Genomic DNA, 22,645 nt, shown 5'->3' with positions numbered 1-22,645 from the left:
ACAGGCAGATTTACACGGGGGCTCTGGCCCCCCTCCCGGACACACCAAGTGCCAGATTGAGAGCCGGCATGGAGGAGGTGGGGAGCTTATGGTGATCACTCCTGCGAGCTCTGTGGGCCCGTGAGGACACCGGATGGATAGCCACTGTCAGTGCATTCTCTAGGGGCTACTCATGGGACTATGTGGGGATCGCGGGCAGGTGGGCAGAACGCGAAGCCAGTCCTTTCTCTGAGGCCGCCTGGGAGCTAAAAAGTAGGGGGCGGTGCTGGCGGGTCTGGGCGGGCCTGGCTTCGGTTCACGTGTGCGGCGAAGCCACTGGGGAAGTAAAGAGAAACAGAGAGAACCGGTTCTCCAGCCTTGGCAGTCGAAACCCCTACGTCAAGGCCCTTGGACTAAACAGGACAGGGACACCCCTAGGGTAGAGCAGCTTGAGGGCCGCCCCAGAACCCGAGCCCCAACCTAACCCTGCAGGCCCGGTATGCTGCGGAGCTTCCCACGGATTCCCAGCAGGCGGGAGACGTCCTGGTAGCAGGGCGGGGCGGGGGCCCGGGCAGAAGGGCTGTAATCCCCATTTCACCAACAGGGAAACTGAGGCGCAGCCAACTTTTAGGCAACTATGGCGTCAGCCTTATCGCGGGCAATTGCCGCAGGTCTTTGAACCAAGGCTTCCTTGGCAGTAAAGTTGGGCCAGTCTTACTCCCAATTTCACAATCACGGGACTGAAGTGAGGCACCACTCTTGAACACCACAGAGTAAAGGAGCTGTCGTAATTCCATCGTTGAGTGTAAGATGATTTTATGCAAGTCCTCATTTCAGAGATAGGGAGACTGAAGCTGGAACGCACAGGATGAGTGTAGGATCGGGACTCGAACCCAGGTCTTCGAACACCAGAGTGGTGCTCTTCCCGGCTCCGCATTCCTGACCTCGGTGGCCCCTCTCCTTGTCGCCCGCAGGGAAACGCGGTGGCCGCGATGGCGGCGGACGTCTTGGGGGACGTGTACGTGCTGGTGGAGCATCCCTTCGAGTACACCGGCAAGGACGGACGCCGCATCGCCATCCAGCCCAACGAGCGCTACCGGCTACTGCGCCGCAGCACGGAGTACTGGTGGCACGTGCGGCGCGAGCCCGGCGGCCGTCCCTTCTACCTGCCCGCTCAGTACGTGCGCGAGCTGCCCGCGCTGGGCGACCCCGCCGCCACCCCGCCACCGCCGGTGCCCCAACCGCGCCCCGCAGTCCCGGAGCCTCTGGCCTTCGACTACCGGTTCGTGAGCGCGCGGGCGCCCGCGGACCCCGACGGCGCCTCCGCCGAGCCTAGAGACCGTGCCAGCTCCCTGTGCGGCCCTGCGCGACTCCGCGCCGCCGGCCATCGCAGCAGCCTGGCACCCGGGCAGCCCGCCTGCCTGTATGTGCGGCCGGCGGCACCCGTGCGACCCGCGCAGTCCCTGGATGACCTGGCGCGCGCCGCCATCGCGCCCCCTGCCGGCCTCCTCGGGAGCGCGGGCCGCTTCAAGGCCTGCAGCGTGGCGGGCTCCTGGGTGTGCCCGAGGCCCCTGGCGCGCAGCGACTCCGAGAACGTCTACGAGGCCATCCCGGACATGCGCGACCCTCCGCGGGAGGACACCCTGGAGCAGGTAGCCGCTGTGAGCCGGAAAGTGCGCGGGGAAGTGGGGGGGTGAGGTCGCACAGACTCAGGGTGCCAGGGGACCCCCGGAGATGCTTACTACAGTGTCCACCAGATTTAGGGACGCTCACTTTCACCAACCACGAAAGGAGTGGTAAATCGCACTGCAATTCCCAGGTGTCAAAGGCCCCAGAAGGCCAAAGGTGGCCAAATCACTTGGACTGCAAAATTGAACTTGAACCGATCAGAGGCCATTACTTGCCTTTATTCCACGTAGTGTGACTATCCATGATTTACTGCAGAAATGCAAATGAGCTTGATTATAAGGTGCTGTACTAAACCCTGCTGGGAAGGTGCATGCCCTTATTTCACCTTCCTAAAATTCCGACGGCTCTGTTTTCCGAAACAGGCGGGCTTGGAATGGGGCTGTGAGCTTGCGGGCCTCTCTCCCAGGAGCTTGGGGTGCGGGTTGGGTCAGATGACATACTGGATGTCAGGCATACATCTTTTACTCTTTTACTCTGCTTCCACATTTTGTTCCTTTTTAAAAAATGCTCGACAGGTTTGTTTCAGGAAGAAAAAAGAAAAGTCCAGTTATTGTAAGGGCGTTTCCCTCATTCAGAATCCGGCTGTGTTTAATTTGAGAAATCGAGAATACGAGCACGTTTTTAAGCTCTTACATCGTCGGAATCCTCGGGCGCTGACATCTTGAACTTTAGTACTTTTTAGGGAGGGCCAGCCTGGGGGGGGAAATGCGCAGAACCAGTTCTGACACATGCCACCAGCTGTGGAATTATCCGCCACTCACTTCCTCTCTCAGGGTCTCATTTGTTCTTTAACCCCAAAGGAGGGGGACAGGTGGAAGACCCCTCTAATTTCTTTCTTTGTACTTGCTGTCTTCACAATAAACACCGATGCTGCGGGAGCCAGGACTGAGTCTGGGATGCCCAAACCAAGGAGGGCTATCCTGTCGGCCAGCCGCCGGGCTTTCCTTCTGCTCGGTCTCGTCCTACTGCAGGGTTCAAGTTCTGCGGCTGCAGAAACCCGAATTTGACTCTGCTTGATCTCCTGCCAGCTGCTGACGAGCTGCTTAACTCCCCCTCCGGCTCGGTGTCCTCGTGTGTAAACAATCCCCAAGGAATAGGGTTGTTGTGAGTCTTAAAGGAGGTGGAGGCGTTGGAAGCACTTGTGACATCGTAGGCGGTGCACTGGGACCGACTGGGGTCCTGGGGCCATTTGCTCCCGGTCTGCGCGGCTTCGTTCCGGTTTCCGCAGGACATTCCGCCCCCTTGTGGCCAGGGTGGGGAACAGCACCCGGCGAAGGCGCAGCAGAACTAGGGAAGGTGCAGCAGAACTAGGGAAGGTGCCTGTGTCCAGAGCGCCTGCCAGTCAAACAGTCAGGCAACCTTTCTGGGCTAAGTGGCTGGATGCCAGTGCCCCATTCCCCGATGCTCCCCGTTCCTGGGCAGGCTCCCGGGACCAGGAAGTGGAGGATCTCCAGGTCCTCACCATCTCCTAAAAAGAGAAATCACCCTCGCCACCAAGGTCGCCGCCTAGTTGGTACATTTGCCGCTGCTTCCTCCAACTCCCAACAGGTTACCAGCTGCAGTGGTTTGGGGACACAGGTGACGGTGGCGTGGACAGAGACCTGGATGTTGGGCAGAGAGGCTGCTGCCTGACAGCACTCATGGCCCTAATTCACTGTGACTTCAAGTCCCCTAGCTTCTGGGGTCCTATTTCCTCCAATGTGTGGAGTACCACATGTGACTGCTTTTTATCATCAGTTGTGTCTCTTCATGCCACCCTGTCCTCAATAAACTCCAGAGATGGAGAGCTTGTTCTCCCCTGGGAAGGAAACCCCGCCCCCTGCCCTTCCTTGTTCTAGGCAGTATGGGAAGGAAATTCCTGAAAGGTGAGCCTGCCTGCTTTCCCCAGAGGATGTGGAAGTGGTCCACCCACTCCAATTCTTAATTCATTAAGCAGGAATTGATTGAATGCCTGCCAAGCCCCAGGTGAGCCTTGGGCTCCACAGATGACTAAAGCCAACTCTCTGGAACTGAAGGGAGGCTGCCGGTGGGAGGGGACAGATGCCACTGTCCAGCTTGGCCTGGGCCATCTGTGGTAGATAGATGGTGCTGTGGCCTGTGGATAGAGGAGAGGTGTGAACAGACATGTAAACTGGGGACTTGCTGCCCCACCCCCAGCCCAGCTGCTAGCACTGGGAGGTGGAGCTTGCAGTTGGGGTGGGTGGCAGGCAGGACTTCCTGAGCCTTTGCCACGGATTTGGACTTTATCCTGCTGCTTTGGAAGGCTCTTAGCAGAGAAGGGAGTGAGACTGAGAAAAGACCCCTGTGGCCAGGGCTGTGAGAACGGGAGGATTTTCGTTGTCTGCTGAGCACAGGGTTGGTGATGGGAGGTTCTACAGGGTCTGGTGGCCTTTGGCTTAGAAGGGGGTAGGGGAGTGGCAATCAGGCTGAATCCCAGCTTCCTGGTCACACTAGTGGGCAGACGGTGCATTGTATAACCTTGTCATTCACCACTTACTCAAGTGGCCTATATTGAGCACTGGGTGTGTGCTGGTCACCAGGCTGGGTGTAGGAGACACAAAGTGCAGTAAGATAGTGTCCAAGGGGCTAGCGATCCTTCGGGCTCTCATTAAAAGGCCTCACAGTGGTTGAGGCTCTTACCGGTTCTGAAGGCAGCACAGGTGTGTCCATTTGCCCTAGGTTCAGAGAGGTTTAGTGACTGGCTAAATGTCCCCAGCCTGGGAGTGGCTGTGTTCAGGTCAGGCCTAAACATTCTGACCTCAAAACCCCCATGCCCACCAAGCTCAGTCTCAGTCAGGTGGCCTTCAGGGTTGGTCACCCTGTTAGTCTTGGCCAGAACAGTACAAGCCAAAGGGGAGCATTCTTGGGGGAGCAGGAGGCATGCACCCCAATTCCCCTCCCCTTGACACTGTAAGCTGGTGCAGCAAGGAACTGGACAAGGAGAGTGTCTGAGAGAGGGAGATGGAGGAGAGGGGAAGGTGCTGGGGTTAGGGTTAAGGGAGGGCACACAGAAAGCTTAGGGAAGCCAGACAGCAGCCCTGCTACAGAGCAGCCTCTGCATCCCTCCCCTACAGCTTGCACTGGGGGATTTACAAGGTGTGGTCACCATGCCTGCCCCAGCCTCAGAGGCGGGAGGGTCAGGGCCAGATCTGGACTGGAACCGCCCCTGCTGCCCAGGCATTGGCCACTGCAGGACAGAGTTACAGCCCTGTACTGCAACTTCTTGTGCAAACAGCCCGGAGGCTCCCCGTCACACCTGAGCCCACGCCTGGACACAACAGCCCCAGGGCCCTCCTTCCTCCCTCTTCTGCTGCTGGGAACTGTGAGTGACCACTGTGAGTGACCCCTGGACATGCGATGGGAGTCCTGGGGAGAAAGGGGACATGCTGGTTTGCTCGCTCTCTCCCCTTCCTCCCAGATTCCCCACCTGGTCCTTCCCTGTACATTTCCTGGGACAAACACCACAGGACAGACTCACCTGTTGTCCCAATTCTGGGCCAGCCAGGGGGTCTGAAAAGGGGGATTGGTGGGGGAAATGGAGGAGGAGGCCCAAATAATGTATGCACATGTAAGTAAGTGTAAAATGATTAGAAATGGGTGGGGGGGCCATAATTGGTAAAAGCAGGGAGCCTAAGTTAGGGAATCCCTTTGCCCCACCCCCCCCCTTACACCTTCTCAGATGCCAAAGCTAGGGCTTCACACCTGACCTGGCCTTTTCCTCCCAGTGACTCACCTGCTTCTCCAGGAGCCCAGCGCCCAGCCTATGGATATCACTCCCACCTTCACCCCACCTTCATGTCCCCTCAGAGTTCTCCCCACCCAGCAGTCCCTCCCCTATAGGCTAGGAGGTGGCTTTTTGCCCTGGGGACAGCTCCTTGGAGCCTGGGCTCATTGTCACCCTCAGTCTCTGATTCTCTTCAGCCCTCAGGCCTCTGAGTTGGACCCAGGACCCTTTTCCCCTTCCTCCTGAGCCCAGCAGTGGGCTTGCTCTGGATCTGTTTCCTCTGCCCTTCCCAGAACTGTCCAGTGTGGAAAGGGACCTGCATCAGTGCTGAGCACCAACCCCAATGGGTGGTCAATGCCAGGCACTGGGGCACAGGAAGGCTCTGTGACTGGGGGCATGAGGATCAGGACTGTGGTCAAGGCTGTGGGGTGAACTGGAGCTGGGGCTGGGTGGGTGGACAAGGGGACAGGGCAATTGCTTGATGTTGGGGGCGAGCCACTAGGACTAAAGAGGCATGGGGTTTCCTGATTAAATTCAGAAAGCTCTGTTGAATTCTGAAATTCAGAAAGGAAAAATTCTAGGGTTGAGGGGATTTCCAGAGCTGCTGCCCAACACAGGTGAGGCCTGCAGGACCCTTCTGTCCAGCTCAGCCCTGGGCTTCTGGGGGCCTCCACCCAGCATCCTCTGCTTCTGGCTAGAGGTCCCAATGAGGCATGCAGATGAGGGGCAGAGTCCCTGCTTAGTCCTGGAAGCAGAGGGGCCATCAGGAGCTGCCTCCAGACTCCCTCGATTTCTTCCTTGTCACAGGACTGGAGTGCTCCTGGGTGTGGTTGAATGTGCCCCTATAAAATGGTTTAACCTCCTTCTAAACATTTGGATAACAGAAATTTCAATCAGTCTCTGCTTGCATTTGGTTTCGTTCCATGTACTTGCTTCCTGGGCTTATGTGGTGGGAAGCTGGCCACAGGGCATCACAGTGGGCTGACACTGGGCATTGTGCATTCTCACTTACACTTCCATCAGCCAGGAAATGGCAAATGCCAACTGGGCACTGGGGAAGCAATGAAAAGGGAGGCCCTGCCTTCAGGTAGATTGGTGTCCAGGAGGCAGGACTGGTCAGCAAGTGGACATTTGGATGTGGTGTGGTGGATGCGTGTTTGCAGGGTGCTTTGGGGGCATGTTGGAGGCGGTCTCCCTCCTAGGATCTTGTTGGCAGGAGAAATCTAGGAATAGGCGATGTCACAGGGAAATCCTTAAGGTTTCTATGATTCCCTCCCATGAAACCCTCTAGACCTGGGGCCTTTTCAGTGGCAGATTCTTTTCTCAGTATTGGTAATTAGTCTACCAAGTAGTCGAATTCAAGTTTTCTACTAGTTAATCTAGTTAATTTATGCACTTTACATATTATTAGGAAAGCATTCATTTTTCCTAGATTTGTAAAAATTCAACTTCAAGAACCTGTTACAATTAGTTCATGTTTGAATTTCTCATAGATATAAAGAAGAATAGCATATTCTCTATTCAAGGGATATACAGTTCCATATGGAGCAAATCAAGTTTGCTGAATAAATTATTCAAACTTTCAGGTCATTTGTATCCTTTCTTTCTCATAGAGATTTGGGCTTTTTGTTTGTTTGTTTGTTTTGTTGTTGTTGCCTTCTAGGTTAATTCTTTTTGATCTAACGTTTTCTCTAGTTCCTGGTCTCATAGAGATTTGTTAAACCTCCCATCTAATCTTCTCTATGAATTTCTTCCTGTCCTTTTAATCAATTTTGCTTTTTATATTTAATTGCGATGCTGTTGGGAGACTTTGTTCTGTCATTGCAAATTGTGCCTTCCTAGCATTACATGGCATCACTCTTTACCCTGCTTTGGTGTTTAACCTTCCATTTCACTCTTCTCTCATTGCACTTTCATGATATCTCTATTTTCAACCATAATTAATAACTACCTTTTTAAAAAGCATATTTCTGGTACATGTCATATCATTGTTTTGTTTTGGTGGGACTGGGGTTTGCTTTCAGAGCTTTGTGATTGCAAAGCAGGAACTCTACTGCTTGAACTACACGCCCAGTCCATTTTGCTCTGGTTATTTTAAAGATGGAGGTCTCTCCAATTATTTGCCTGGGCTGGGCTAGAACAGTGATCCTCCTGATCTCAATCACTGAAGTAGCTTCAATTACAGGTGTGAGCCACTGGCACCCAGCTATATCACCATGTTTTTTAAACCCAAGCTAACTGTCTTTTAGTGGGTGAATTTGATCTGCTCCTATTTCACTTAACAACAGATCTCCTGTTCTTGCTTTTATTACTTCAGGAGTATTTTGCACTACTGGTTGATCTTTCAATCAGGTTGCTATTGATTTCCTTTTCTTCCCATTAACTTTCCATTTCATTAATGGCTTCTGCCTGCTTCCCTGGGATTCCTAATCAAGCACAGCATTGTAAGGTTTTGCTCAGAGGGGAATTTTCAGCACTCTTATGTGGAGCCCACAGAGCCTGTCAGTGTGTAGACCATCCTGTTCCACTTAGGAGAATCTCTTCATTGTGTGATTATTATTTCTTTTATGCTTTCTTTCACTTGCATTATAGCTCTCCTGACTAGGTCCTCCCACTTATCTTTTCCTTATCTTGTTTTCTTTGATGGGACTGGGATTCAAACTCAGGGTTTCCCACTCACAAAGCAGGTACTCTACCATGTGAGCCACAACTCCAGTCCATTTTGCACTGATTATTTTAGAGATGGAGTCTCATGAACTATTTGCCCAGGTGGACCTCCAACCACGACCCCCTGATCTCAGCCTCCCAAGTAGCTAAAATTTTCCTCTTTATTTCTATCTCTGTGTAGTTTCGCTCTGACATTGGAGATATTTCTTCTGCTTGAGCTTCCAGGCCACAAATTTGAATCTCAGAGGTGAATATCTTTTCCTTCAATGGCTATGATGATCTATTTTAAGTCCTAAAAATGTCTTTTTTAACTTTTTATTTGGCATAAATCTCAACAGTTGTGTGTGTGTGTGTGTGTGTGTGTGTATGTAATTGCATTTTCTAGTCCCTCTATCTGCTAATACCCTCAAATTTTCTTTAAAACTGGTAACATATTGACAGGGTATGTTTGTTTGGTGGTATTGGGAGTTGAACTCAGGACCTCCCACCTGCTAGGCAGGCACTCTACCACTACTTAACTGCCCAGTGGGCCCAGACTGCTATCCTCCTATTTGTGCTTCCCCACCTAGCTGCTGTGACAGGTGTGTGCCACTACACCCAGCCATTGGTTGAGATGGGGTCTTGCTAACTTTTACCCAGGCTGGCCTTCAACCTCGATCCTCTCCATCTCTGCCTTACTAGCTAAGATTGCAGGCTTGAGCCACCCGGCCTGGCTGTTCACAAGTTTTGGTTTTGGTTTTGATTTTGGTTTTTAAATCAGAGCAATATTGAGCACTTAGTGAGTCTCATGCACACCTTGATTCCTTGCCCTGTCCTCCATCAGTTTACAAGTCACTCATTTCTTCTTTATTCTTCAAGAGTTTTATACAAACATAAACTAGTATTAATAGACATCAAGCAGCTTGATTTTCTTTGTATCCCACACAAAAGTAGTTGTCGTACACTGTACACACTGTCCTGTGCCTTGATTACTTTTTGCATTTTTTTATGGTACTGGATTTGAACTCAGAACCTCACACTTGCTAGACAACTACTAGAGTCACTCCACCAGCCCAACTTTTTGCCTTTTTGATGAACAGTGTACCTCAGAGACTGTACGTAGTTTCTTCTTCCTTATGGATACATGGTTTTCCATTGTAGGAAGGTAGCATAATTCACTTAACCGGTCTCCTGTTGGTGAACACTTGGACCATGTTTCATCTTTTCCTAATTCCAACAGTGCTATAATGAATTAGCTTTTGTTTATGTGCAAGTAAATATAGGGAAAATTCCAGAAGGCTTTCTGGGTCAAAGGGTAAAGGGTAGGCATTGCCAAATTGCCATCCATGTAAACCAACTTGCTCTCCCACCAATACAAATGTGTGCCTATTTGCCCACAGCTTTGCCAGCTGAGTGTTGCCAAATTTCACTTCTGCCAATCTGATAGTAAAATTCATAGTTTGTTTAGAGTGGCTTGCATTTGCATTTCTCTTTATACAGGTATTTAAAGGTTGTTGGATTTTATTTATTTCTAAATGGTCTATACATAGCTTTTGCCCATTTTTATTGGGTTATTAGTCTTTTCTTATTGATTTCTAGATTTTTCTTTATTAGGGAAAAATCTCTATTACATGAGATGTAAGTGCTGGTTTTCGTTTTTGGTTTTGGTTTTGGTTTTTCTTGCAACTATGCTGCCCAGGTTGACCTCAAGGCTCAAGCAATCCTCTTGTCCAGCTTCCTGAGTGGCTGGGACTACAGGTGTTCAGCCAAGGGTGTCTTTGGAGTTTGCTACTAGATTTAATTTACCACACAAGTTTTCTTTATTTTTTAAATATATTTTTATTTGACACAGGAAATATAATATTTGTGGGGCACAGTGACCTCTCCAGATGTGTGTGAAATGCAGAATAATCAAGGTAGTTGACATATCTATCCCCACAGATGTTTATCATTTCTTTGTGTTGGGAACATTCAAAGTCCTCTGTACTAGCTATTTTACCTATTTACTCCATTGCTGTCAAACGTAGTTCTCCAGTGCTATGAATTTAGAAGTTATTCCTCCTACCCAGCCTCACCCCCATACCCATGAGCCGTCCTCTCTCCACACTCTCCATCACTCCTCCCCTACACCCTTCCTAGGCTCTGGTAACTGCCATTCTATGCTCTTTCCTTGAGAACAACTTTTCAGTTTGCACATATCAACGAGAACACGGAGTATCTGTTCTGTGCCTGATTTATTTCACTTAACATAGTGTCCTCCAGTTCCATCCATGAGATGAAGAATGACAGGATTAGTATCCCGTTGTGTGGGTACACGCTTTTTCTCATCCATCAGTGGACACCTAGAGCTACACTAAGCCTTCGAGTGACGATGTCTCTCCACCCTACTGACTTCATTCCCTTGGGTGTTTACCCATAGTGGGGCTCTGGAGACATGCAGTTTTATTTGGAGCTCTTTGAGGAACTTTCAGACCATTTTGCATAACAGCTGCCTCAGTTTACATTCCCACTAACACTGTGTGGGATTTCCCTTTCTCCACATCCTCCCAGCATTGTTTCTTTTTTTGTCTTATAAATGTTCTTGCCGGGCATGGTGGCCTGAGCTTATAGCATAAGGTACACTTAGGAGGCTGAGGCAGAAGGATTGAAAGTTCGAGGCCAGGCTAGGTAACTTAGGGAGACCCTGTTTAAAATAAAAAATTTAAAAAGGCTAGGGGGAGCTTAGTGGTAGAGTGCTTCTTTAGCACACACAAGGCTCTGGATTCAAGCCCCAGTTATGTAATAAAATGTATCAATTACTTATTTTATAGCTTTTCAATTTTGAGTCTTTGTTATAGACTCAGTTGAATTGTTACAAGTCAACTAAGTCTTTGTCTTAGTCTGTCTCTACATACACACAGTCATGAGAACACATTCTGAAAAATGCACCATTAGGTGATTTGTTGTCATGTGAACATCCTGCAGTGTACTCACGTAAACCTGTGTGGTGCAGCTCACACCGTTTGACGTGGTCTGCATGGAGTCATAGCAACCAATATGAAGCAGCTGCCGGTGTAATGCACACACTTTCACAGTAAAGTTTAATTTTTTTGGAGACACTGGATTTTGAACTCAGGGTTTACATTTGCAAAGCAGGTATTCTACTGTTTGAGCCACACCTCCAGACCATTTTGCTCTGGTTAATTTGGAGATAAGTCTCAAACTATTTGCTTGGGCTGTCCTTGACCCACAGTCCTCCCAATCTCAGCCTCCCAATCAGCTAGGATTACAGATGTGAGCCACTGGCAACTAGGTAACCTATTTTTTTTTAAGCAAAAGAAAACACTCTGAAATATGGATAAAAAGTATAGGTTAGTAAACAGACAAACCAGTAGCATAATCTAATTATTGTTATCAAGTATATGTATTGTACATAGCTAATTATATGTGCTACACTTTTTTTGGCAGTACTGGGATTTGAACTCAGGGCTTCATGCTATACTTCTACAGCTACCTCCGTGCTTCCAGCCCTATGTGCTGTACTTCTATATAACTGGTGACACAATAGGTTTATTTACACAGCATTGCCCCAAATGTATGAGTAACGTGTCATACTCTGACTTTACCATGGCTACAGTGTCACTAGGTGATAAGAATTTTTCAGTTCCTTTATAACCTTGTGTGACCACCATCACATCTGTGGTCATTAACCAAACCCTCATTATCATCATTAACTCTCTTTCTCTCTCTCTCTCTCTCTCTCTCTCTCTCTCTCTCTCTCTGTAGAAAATTTTCCAATTTTTCTTCCAGTGTTTTATGGCTTCATTTTATTACTTTTAACTCTTTAACCCTTTGAGGGTTTCTCATATGGACAGAGAGTCCTAGGCCCACCTTTATTTATTTTCCGTCTAGATGGCGGCCACCTGTGCCATGATTTTTTACTGTCCGGTTCTTCTTTCCCCTGGGATTTGTGAGGGCGTCTTCAGCAGGGCCAGTCCAGGCTGCATGGGGTCTGGTGGCAGCAACTGGCTGATTGTTCTCTTTCTTCTGCCTCTTTCCAGCTGCAGTGCCGTCTGAGGGGTGCACCTTACACGTCTTTATTCCCCAGTGCAGGTGGAGTAGCCCACCTGAGAGTGGGGAAGGGCCTGTGGAGTGGGTGGAGGCCCCAGCAGGAGTTCTCCCTGCTCCCCGCTTCCCTCTCCTCCCTGTGCATCTAGCCTCTGTGTTACCTTCCTCAGCTCCTGGGGACTAGAGGGCTGGTTCAGGATACCCTACTCTTTCCTGGGGCTTCATGACAGGATCAGTGTGCCCCAGCATTCCTGGGATTGCAGCCTCGCCCTCAGGCACAGTCTCTCACCTGGGCCAGGTCCTACACACCCACCTGCCCAGCCCTGTGTGACTCAGGCAGGAGACGGTTGCATCTGGGAAAAGAGGAGGAGCAGGGCATGTGACTTATGGCAGCCACCTTGTTCCCAGGACCCCACCTCAGGGCTCCATCCTCAAGGAAAGAATCCCCAGGATGTCTGTGACTGAACGGGGGTCAGGGGAGCTAGAAGAGCAAGTCTGCTTCCAGAAGAGAAATAATGGACAACTCATATGGTGGCAATAGTGAGGGAGGCCAGCCATGATAGTGCATGCCTGTAATACCAACACTGGGGAGGCTGAAGATTTCAAACTTGAGGCCAGTCTGGGCTACAGAGAGAGACCTTGTCTCAAAAAAAAAAAAAAAAAAAAGCAATGTTTTATAAAAATGAATACAAGAGCCAGGCATGGTGGTGCATGCCTATAATCCTGGCTACTTGGGAGGCAGAGGTTGGAGGATCTTAGTCTGAGGCCAGCCCAGACAAAAGCTCAAAATCCTATCTTAAAATAAACTAAAGTAAAGAGCTGTGGGTGTGGCTTAAGTGGTAGCGTACTTGAAGTGTGAGGACTTGAGTTTAATCCCAGCACTAAAAGAAAAAATAATTACTATTGCCTAGGTTAACAGTGTTGACCATATGTATTTTTATTTATTCTGCTAAAGAATTGTAAATTCCAGCTGGGTGCCAGTGGCTCATGCCTGTAATCCTAGCTACTCAGGAGGCAAAGATCAGGAGGATTATGGTTGGAAGCCAGCCCTGCACAAATAGTTCAGGATACTCTATCTAGAAAAAACCTAGTGGAGTGGCTCAAAGGTGTAGGCCCTGAGTTCAAATCCCAGTACTGCAAAAAAAAATTGTATTTCATACCTGAAAACTTCAGCATATGTCTCAAAAGCTCTGTCCTTACTCCATAGCCACCCTATTATAAAATAACTAACAAAATTACCAAGAATCCCTTAATATCAGCTAAGACCTGGGCAGTGCTCAGATTTCCCTATTATTCTAAGATACTGCTGGCTCACCTGATCCAGGATCTAGCCAAAAGCCATACATGGCACTCAGTTGCTTCTCCCATCTCTCTTGAACACCCCTCTTCTTCCCCCTGCCTAACACTGATGTAGTCAAGAGAACAAGCAAGAATGTGTGTCTGGCTGGGAGTGCCAAGGGCTCAGGCCTATAATCCTAGCTACTCAGGAAGCAGAGATCAGGAGGATCTCAGTTCAAAGCCAGCCCTGGGCAAATAGTTCAAGAGACCCTATCTCGAAAAACCCCATCACAAAAATAGGGCTGGTGGAGTGGCTCAAGGTGAAGGCCCTAAGTTCAAGCCCCAGTACCACAAGAGAAAAAAAAAAGAATGTGTGTCTCCATTTGCCTGGCATGCTTCCTGGAGGCAGAGTCTCCATGGTCCTGTGAAAAGCTTAGGTGAGTGGGGGGTGGAAATAATAAGGGACCTAGGGGATTGGGAAGGAGGGTGACCCCAACAAGCAGATGCCATGGTGGCTCAGCTGGCTTAGACAGGAGACCCTAGGGCCCTAGACTGGGGAGGGAGAATGGGTGGGGAAGGCAGATACAGATGTTTGGGGTGTGGGCAAAGGTGGCCACCCCTGGTCGCACTTTCTCATCTTCCTAGCTTGGCTCAAAACCTTTTGCTGGCCAGAAGGTTCCTTAAGGGGCCATTTCAGATCACTGCTGGCCCTGATGGGCCCCTGCCAGCCTTACACAGAGCTGCAGGTAGTATGAACAGGTGAGGAGCTGCACCCCAGACCCCACCCATGCGGTCAGCTAAGACTGGGACAGAGTCCAGTGCTGAGGGCGCCCAATCAAAACCCAAAGGCAGAAAAGCAGAAGTGTGCTCTGCTTTCTCACCATGTCCCCATGGGTGTGGGAACTCAGCGGCATGCTTTGTTGTCACAGACACTGGTCCAGGGGGCTGGGGGAGAAAGAGAACAGCCCCATTTTGCTGCTATAGAAACTGAGGCCCAGAAATTCCATCAGTTGCTCAGAAAGAAGCTGAGGTAGAGCGGCCCAAAAAGTTTTTTTTCATCAAGAAACAAAATGCTTCACCCAGGCCCCAGCCCACACCAGTTCCAGACCAGCTCCCTCAGGCATTCTGAGGTTGGGGACCAAGACCCTGCAGTGGGACCTCGTTCCCCTCTCCCTGCATGTTAGTGGTCATGTAGCTGGGGGCCATGCCAGGCCAGAGTGATACAGAGAAAGATCCAGTTACTGTCCCAGAGAAGGTGTGGCGGGGAGGGTCTCGCTGTATCACATCACTGAGTTTTCCTTAAGACAAAGAACACAGTGCCTTCCTGCTGTCCCTCCACCCAGCCTGGGGGCACAGAGCAGGCACAGTGAGAGAAGAAGGGGGCTTTGTCCCTCGCCAGCTCCCAGGCAATTCCTGGGCTGAGTCTCTAGTTTGGGCGTTTTCTCTTTTTCTTTTTTTTTTTTTTTTCCTTGAGGTGCTAGGGTCTTGCACATACCAGGCAAGTGTTCTACCACTTGAGCTACACTCCCAGCACTCTTGTTTTTGTTTTGATTTTGAGACAGGGTCTCATCACCACCTTTGCCTGTGCTGGTCTCAAACTTGAGGTCCTCCTGCCTCTACTTCCTGAGTATCTCAGATTACAGACATGAGCCACCATGCCTGGCTTTTGTTTTGTTTTGAAACAGGGTCTCACTAAGTAGCCTAGGATGTTCTGGAACTTGCTTTGTAGCCCTGCCTCGGCTTCCTAAGTGCTGTGATTATAGGTGTACACCACCATGATTGGAGTGGTTTGGGGCCTTTCTTTTGCTTTTGTCCCAAAGGACTGTATTCCTCTTATACCTGCTCCTGCCAGATCCTTCCTAGGAGGGCTTGGAGAGAGGGGGAGGCCTGAGGGCAGGATGGGGTGGTGTGTAGCTGGTCTGTTCTGATGTGTCTGTCCATTCCCCCCCCACACAACCCTGTGCACCTCTCAGAGGTGTGAAGGTGTGCTTGAGAGAGAAGGACACTGTGGGGAGCCACTGAGGTCATCACCTCCTCTTGCTGGACGAGGAGAAGGCCACTAGAGTCCTGAAAGCCAGCTTCTGAAGCCAAGAGCCGGTAGAGCTGTGTGGGTTTGCTCAGTCCCTGGTGTGGATCTGTATGAAGCCTCTTACTTTCCATCCTTGGGCAAAGAGAAGGGATTGATTTGTCCTGGGCTTCTTGAGGAGCCCAGCCATAGGACAGAGGACTCTGGAAGCCCCAGCCCTCCTGTGCTCTTGCCAAGTGTCCCATGCCCCAAATCTATGCCATAGCTCATGCTACCTGGGTGCCTTTTTCCTGAGCCCACAGGGAGTGTAGGAGGAGAGAGGCCAGGGGATGTGAGCAACTGAGAAAAAATTGCCATGGTGCTGCCTGTTCCTGGGGCCTGGCAAGAAAGAACCTTGGAGAGGGAGGGAAGACAAGAAGGTCCCTGAGGGCTTAGAGGGTGCGCTGTGTCTACTGCGTGTGGCTGGGGTCTGAACACCCACATGCACGAGGAGGTGGAGGGAGAGGTCAGGGAGGGAGGGGACAGCAGGTGCCCACTGCCCACTGGGTCAATAGAGTGGAGGGTGGGGCACGGGCAGACTCGTACATGGATGTGGACACACAGGCCGAGAGGAGGTACATCTTGGTGACCAAGTCTGGTGTTCAGGCAGGCAAATACTGGTGTGGTCAAAATCTCTCCTGTTCTCTTGTGTGGCAGGGTCCACACATCAGCTCCCTGATACCATATCTGCCCAGACCTCTTCCTCTTTGGAAACCTCTCCCCCTCCCCCCACAAGCTTCCTCTTTTTTCTTTGTATCCTCCCTGGGCCTTGAGGGAATGGACAGCTACTCACTCTCTCCATCCCAGGAGCTACTACCCCGGGCAACTCGAAGCCTAGGTCCTCACCTGCCCTTCTGCCTGCCACTGTCTGTGTTGCATCCCCTGCCCACCCATGACTCAAATGTGACCATCTGTGCAGGCTGTTCCAGGCTGCATCTGGGCCTGAGTGTCAGACCTCCTCGGTCACCAGAGCACTGAGTGGGGCAGCCAGTGCAGTCGAGGAAGCATAAGAACCACCTCCTAATCAGTACCCCCACCCCGCCCCTGTCAGGCAGTCTGTCTCAGGCTGCACTTCCGTAGTCCTGACAGGAAACCAGCTGCAGTCTCGGCCTCCCGCCATCTCGAGGCAACTTCTTGTTTCCCAGTTGCCCTGTGCCAGCCCTAGGGTTGTGCCCCTTGGCTCCTCCCCGCCCCCAAACATTCCCAGGCTCTGTCCCAGCAGCTCACAGGGGCTGGGATGGTGGAGATGATTGCCAAACTGACCAGGAGGCAGAGTCGGGCTCTACGGGAACAGGTAGGGGTAGAGGGCCTCGGGGGCAAGCTCAGAGGGCCTTATGTGGTCATGGCGGGGTGGAGGGGGGCTCCCAGCAAGCCTGCATCCCCATCCTGATAGGAGTTAGGTGCTCTGGGGCTCACAGCAGGGAGTCTCAGGGAGGTGGGGGCTTTTCCCTTTTCACCTCTTTCCTACTCCGGGCTCTGTGTATCTGAGTGTGGCTGAGGTACTCAGCTTAGGGCAAGAAAGGCAAGGCTTCCACCTGCTTGTGGACAGGCTAGGGGACTGGAGGCAGGGGGAGCACTGCATCCATGAGGAAGTGAGAAGGAGCGGTGGGTGTGGTGAGAGCCGGGGTCCCTCTTGACTGAGTCCTCTGGCCTGAGGTGGGCGACCACTTCCTCTTTCCCACTCTGCACCTCCTGTGTCTCTAGGATACTACTCAAAAACCCTCAGTGATGTCAGACCCCTGTTGCTGAGCTGTGGCTGAATCTGGGCCTCCAGGAGTGGGGCTCAGGGTGGCAAGCCCTGCTATGCCCTTGAAGCCCCAGTGGTGTGCCTGGCACCACCTGGCTCCCAAGAGCAGTCAGAAACCAGTGAGGCCCTGCCAGGAGAAGAAAGCAGTTCTATCTTGGCACTGTGGGGCTCCGCAGAAAGTTCTAGAACTTGCAGAGGCCTCAGGGGTGCTGTTCTGTCACACATACCCTGCCCCTAGGGCTACAGCATTGCAAAGAGGGAGTGGCTCTGCCTGCTCACCGCTCTGAGGGCCCCACTGCTCCTCAAAGCAGCCTGTGTGTCTGGGACAGCCCGTCTGGGGCAGCATTGAAGACTTCTTCCTTCCTTCCTTCCTCCTCCTCCCTGCCCTCACAGTGTGCTCTGCATCTTGTCTTGCTTGTGAGAGCCCTGTCACGAAACTTCTCTCTCCAAAATCTCCTGTACCTGCTGAAGTGTCCCCTGTGCAAGATCCTGTCAGCCCCACGACCCTGGGACTGCTCAGGAACGCAGAGCCAGTCCATGCAGCCCAGGTGGAAAGCTCTGCTCCAAAGAACTCCTTTGTTGGCTCTTTCACTCCCCATGGCCCTCCCAACTCCTGCCCCAGAGATAGGCAAGGCCACTACTCCAGTGGGTCCAGCAGGGGTGGTAGGAGGCACATCCAACTCCCTCAGCTTCCTCTCCTCCTGGCCTCCAGGATGTCCTCCCAGGGCATCTCCTAGGTTCTGTGGCTTAAATCCTCATCCTCAGCAAGTTCTTGCTCAAAGCCTTCTCCTGTAGTTCCAGGTGTGTGTGTGTGTGTGTGTGTGTGTGTGTGTGTGTGTGTGTGTGGCTGACATTTGGATTGACAAGTATTAAAGCAGTGTTTTTGGCAGACCTGCTGTGTGCTTGGGATGGAGCAGTGGGAGGCATTAGTTGCATCATCCTGTGTCTTACTCGAAAGAAACTCTTGTTTGGAGGGAAGAAACGTGGGCAGACCAGTAGGCAGCTAACTGACCACCAAGGCAGGACGCCATCAGGCCCTAGCAGAGCAACAAACAAAGTTTCAGCACATTAGACCTCTCTCTAGAGAAGCTGTGAGCAGAGGCCCTCAGAGGAGCAGAACTTGAGTAGGCAGGGAATGAGAGCAGGGAATTCAGGCCAAGCAGACAGCCAGAGCAAAGGCACAGAGGTGGGAAGGTGACTTTCGTGTTGGAGGTGGGTGAGCAGTACAGCGTGGCTGGAATATGGGGTTGCCTTGAGGCCTGGGGTGGGGGAAAAGGAAAAGTGGGTAGATGGTCCCATCCCAACCACACAGGAGCCTGGCAGAATGAAGAGAGGAACTGGTGGCCTGGTGTTCCTGGGGACTGGCCACCCTAAAATTGCAACTCTGTTTCTCTGACAGTAGTTTTGCTTTCTTGCTTAGTGGAGTCATCAATACCATGCTCTGCATTTCCCCTGTCACTGTCCCCTCACATGTGCACTCCAGGGCCGATCCTGCCAGGAGGGGACTTGGGTCCATTTGTTCCTGTTGCATTTCCAGTTTCAGGAGCAGTTCCTGGCATGCAACAGATAGGCAAATGTTCATGGGATGAATGAGTGTATTTTAGGCCCAGCAAAAGGCCATCTTGACTAGGACATGCTTCCCCTCTTGTGGTTTTGAAGATTTATTGTACAAAATTTTGAGACTACACAAAGTTTAAAGACAAAGCAAAACAAAACAAAAACTGAGCTGGGGCTGTAGCTCACTTAAAGAGCACTTGCCTACTGTGCATTAGGTCTGGGGTTCAATCTCCCCAGCATCAGCAGAAAACCAAAATGAAAACAAATATAAACTCTGTAATCACACTCCCCTCATAAGTCCTATCCAAAATGATAGCATTTCATATGATTTCCAAAAACACAAAATTGGAACTTCCATTGGGGTCTACCATTTTGAGATCTGCTGTTCACCTGGAGCATTATGTATTCTCAGGAAACAGAACTAACATCCTCACATTCCACTCTGCAGTTTGATAAAGTAGTTTGATGATGTAGTTATCTCTCCAGTCGGCTCACAGTGCTGGACACACTGGAGGAGTCTCAGGAGAGATCTGGAGCCTGGCACTTGAGTCCTGATAAAGGAATAGGAGTCAATCAGGTGAGAAAAGGAGATGAGTCCAGGTAGGCTGTGACTGAGCCAACGCCTGCAGGACACACAGAACAGAGGGTGGGGACCTGTAACAACTCAGTACTATGGAGCTTGAAGTTCAAGGGAAGGGGCAAGGAGTGGCAGGAAATCAGGGGTGAACCCAGGCAGGTGACAGATGTCCTCTTGCACCTAGCTGAGGCCTTAGACTTTGCCCTGTAGCCAGCCAGGAGCCAGGACGTGTGACTCAGGCCAGCTTCTGTTCTGTGAGGGCATGAAGCATGGAGCGCTTGTATTCCACGTGGTCTGCCACCCTTGATGAACCCCCAGAGGCCCCCACTTCCTTTGGAGAGGGGGAAGGGACTCCTTTCTTTGACTTTCCATTCTCCAGCCCATCTGGCTGTTCGCTCTTTGTCTCTTTCTCTCTCTCTCTCTCTCTCTCATCTGAAACTGATTCCCATACCTGCAAACCCAACCCAATCCCAGAGCTTTCTAGACTGGGAGGGAAGGAATGGGTGGAAGCTCTCACTGGAGCTGTGGAAGGCAAAGCTGAAGCTGAAAAGGGGACCACTGAATGGAGGTCCCAGGCCATTTCTCTGTCCCTGCCTCTTTTGAGTATACAGTCATGAAAACTGGATTATCAATGTTTTATTGTTAATAATAAATAACATAATCACCCACCCATCTGTGGTGCTAACTACTTTACAAAGTACTTTCAAGAACATCTTATTCTGGTCACTACAACTTCTGGAATGGGCAGAGCACATGTCTTACACCCAGGGAAACTGAGGCAGAGAGGTAATGGGACTGGCTGAAGGTCGCCCAGGTGGCAAGTAGCCGAGTTGGCACTATGTGACCCTCGAGCTGCCCTGAAAGTCGTCTCCTTCGCCTTCCACAGGTGGACGAACCCCCGGAGCCCGTGTACGCAAACGTAGAACGGCAGCCGCGGGCCACTTCGCCCCACGCAGCCGCTGCTCCTCCATCCGGCCCGGTGTGGGAGACGCACACGGACGCGAGCACCGGGCGCCCCTATTACCACAATCCCGACACGGGCGTGACCACCTGGGAGTCGCCCTTCGAGACTGCTGAAGGCGCCACTGGCCCGGCCACCTCCCCGGCCTCAGTGGGCAGCCAGGAGAGCCTTGAGGCAGAGTGGGGCCAGTACTGGGATGAGGGGAGCCGCAGGGTGTTCTTCTACAACCCGCTGACGGGCGAGACAGTCTGGGAGGACGAGCCAGAGGAGGAGCCGGAGGAAGAGCCCCAGGAAGAGGCCGAGGAAGAGCTGGAGATGCAGCCCTGCATGAGTCCTGGCAGCCCCAGGGACCAGAGGGTGAGGGGCGGGGCCCGGTGGATGGGGCTGTGCTCCTCCTCCAGGGCCTCTGACTCCGCCTCCTGACCCTCAGGGACCTGAGAGTGAGGGGCGGGGCTCGGTGGGTGGGGCTATGCTCCTCCTCCAGGGCCTCTGACTCCGCCTCCTGACCCTCAGGGACCAGAGGGTGAGGGGTGGGGCTGTTCTCCAGGGCCTCTGACTCCGCCTCCTGACCCTCAGGGACCTGAGAGTGAGGGGCGGGGCCCGGTGGGTGGGGCTGTGCTCCTCCTCCAGGGCCTCTGACTCCGCCTCCTGACCCACAGGGATCCGAGAGCGAGGGTCGGGGCCCGGTGGGTGGGGCTGTTCTCCTGGGCCTCCGACCCCGCCTCCTGACCCTCAGGGACCAGAGAGCGAGGGGCGGGGCCCGGTAGGTGGGGCTGTACCTGAATGCCTCTGACCCCGCCTCCCACTCCTCAGGGAGTCGAGGATGGGGGCGGGGCCTAGTGGGTGGGGCTGAGTCTGAGCGCCTCTGACAAGCCTCCCCCTCTGCCACAGGGAGTGATGGGTTGGGTCTGGTACAGAAGGTGGGGGCAGGGGACGGTACTCTCACTGAGAACCTCTGACTCCATCTTCTGGTCCCTGCAGCCCCCCACCCCTGAGACAGACTACCCCGAATTGCTGACCAGTTACCCGGAAGAGGACTATTTCCCCGTGGGTTCCTTCAGTGAGCCTGGCCCCACCTCTCCCTTAACTGCACCCCCTGGCTGGTCCTGTCACATCAGCCCCGACAAACAGATGCTCTACACCAACCACTTCACCCAAGAGCAGGTAGGGGCAGCACTGGCAGATGGGCCCAGACAGACCCAGGGTCACTGCTCTCAACTTTCCTCACTAGGAGCTCCCCTTAAGACTTTTTGTGCGTGTGGTGGAGGAGACTAGAGTTTGAACTCAGGCCTTCTGGTTGGAGACATACCTCCAGTCCATTTTGCTCTGTCTATTTTGGAGATGGTGTTTTAAAACGTGTTTGTGCTGGCTGGCCTTGAACTATGATCCTCCCGATGTCAGCCACCCAAGTAGCTAGGCTTACAGGCATGAGCGATCTGCACCCGGTTTCCCCTTAAGACTGCAACTCCTACAAAGACCCAAACTCAGCCCACAACAGTCACCTGCAACTGCCCCTGGTGCTACCTTGGACTCTGGTTGAAGGGAACCTTCACCCACCCCCACCCCCCATCTAATGAGCTTGGCTAGGGGCCCTGACCATCCCTATCCCCACAGTGGGTGAGGTTGGAGGACCAGCATGGAAAGCCATACTTCTACAAGCCAGAGGACTCCTCTGTTCAGTGGGAGCTGCCCCAGGTAACCAACAGGGGAAGGGAGAGCGCTGGGAAAAGTGGAGGGGGTGATATATGACAGGTCTTTCTCCCCAGGTCCCTGTCCCTGCCCCACGAAACATCCACAAATCCAGCCAGGACAGTGATACCCCAGCCCAGGTCAGCCCTCCGGAGGAGAAGGTAGAGAAAGGCCATGAAGACTCTGATAGGACCTCCACAGAGAACATAGGGGGTTCTGGAGGTCTTAGGGGCAGGTGGGATATAACCACAGGTCCCAGTGCCAGCAGAGTAGGGGGTGGGTGGGAGCTGGGAGGAAGTCTCACCTGAGACTCAGACCCAGGCTGGAGAGAGCTGCCAACTGAGGGGCAGCTATATGTGCTCCTCGTGGCTCACCCTCTGACTACACCTTTTCCCACTTCTATCTCTTAGATCAAGACTCTGGACAAGGCAGGGGTGCTCCATCGCACCAAGACAGTGGACAAGGGGAAGCGGCTCCGGTGAGAGCCTGTCAGCATCCAGAACCCGGCAGGGTGGGCCTGAATGGCGATGTTCACTGAGTGCTTCCCCTGTACCAGGCTCTCACTGATCCTCACAGGGACTTCACAGGAGGTCCTGTGAGGAAACTGAGGCACCAAGAAATAGATGCCCAAGGTCCCTTGGCTACCAGCTGTTAGAGGCAGGAGTCCAGTTCTCCCAAGTGGTCCC

At 52.1% G+C, this 22,645-nt stretch overlaps 1 protein-coding gene and 1 long non-coding RNA gene across 10 annotated transcripts in view; one reads left to right on the top strand and one right to left on the bottom strand.

The window, feature by feature from the left end:
- The window catches only part of LOC109676013 (uncharacterized), a 355,135-nt gene that overhangs the window by 70,629 nt on the left and 261,861 nt on the right, over nucleotides 1-22,645 (bottom strand). The window lies entirely within an intron of this gene.
- LOC109694421 (rho GTPase-activating protein 27) overlaps nucleotides 972-22,645 on the top strand; it is a 28,347-nt gene continuing 6,673 nt past the window's right edge. For 3 of the 8 annotated variants that reach the window (XM_074045642.1, XM_074045645.1, XM_074045639.1), the window contains exons 1-6: nucleotides 972-1,631; nucleotides 20,196-20,627; nucleotides 21,252-21,434; nucleotides 21,885-21,965; nucleotides 22,037-22,120; nucleotides 22,370-22,437. In XM_074045642.1, coding sequence (XP_073901743.1) covers nucleotides 972-1,631; nucleotides 20,196-20,627; nucleotides 21,252-21,434; nucleotides 21,885-21,965; nucleotides 22,037-22,120; nucleotides 22,370-22,437 — 1,508 coding nt within the window. Of the gene's footprint in view, nucleotides 1,632-4,887; nucleotides 4,991-15,949; nucleotides 16,723-20,195; nucleotides 20,628-21,251; nucleotides 21,435-21,884; nucleotides 21,966-22,036; nucleotides 22,121-22,369; nucleotides 22,438-22,645 lie in introns of those variants that run through there. The other 5 variants (XM_074045640.1, XM_074045644.1, XM_074045646.1 and 2 more) reach the window with 5 other exon arrangements.

This window comes from Castor canadensis, chromosome 11 (assembly GCF_047511655.1).
Source record: "Castor canadensis chromosome 11, mCasCan1.hap1v2, whole genome shotgun sequence".
In the NCBI taxonomy this organism is placed as follows: Eukaryota; Metazoa; Chordata; class Mammalia; order Rodentia; family Castoridae; genus Castor; species Castor canadensis.
Note: the sequence above shows the minus strand (reverse complement) of the source record. Positions and strands in the feature narration are given on the sequence as shown.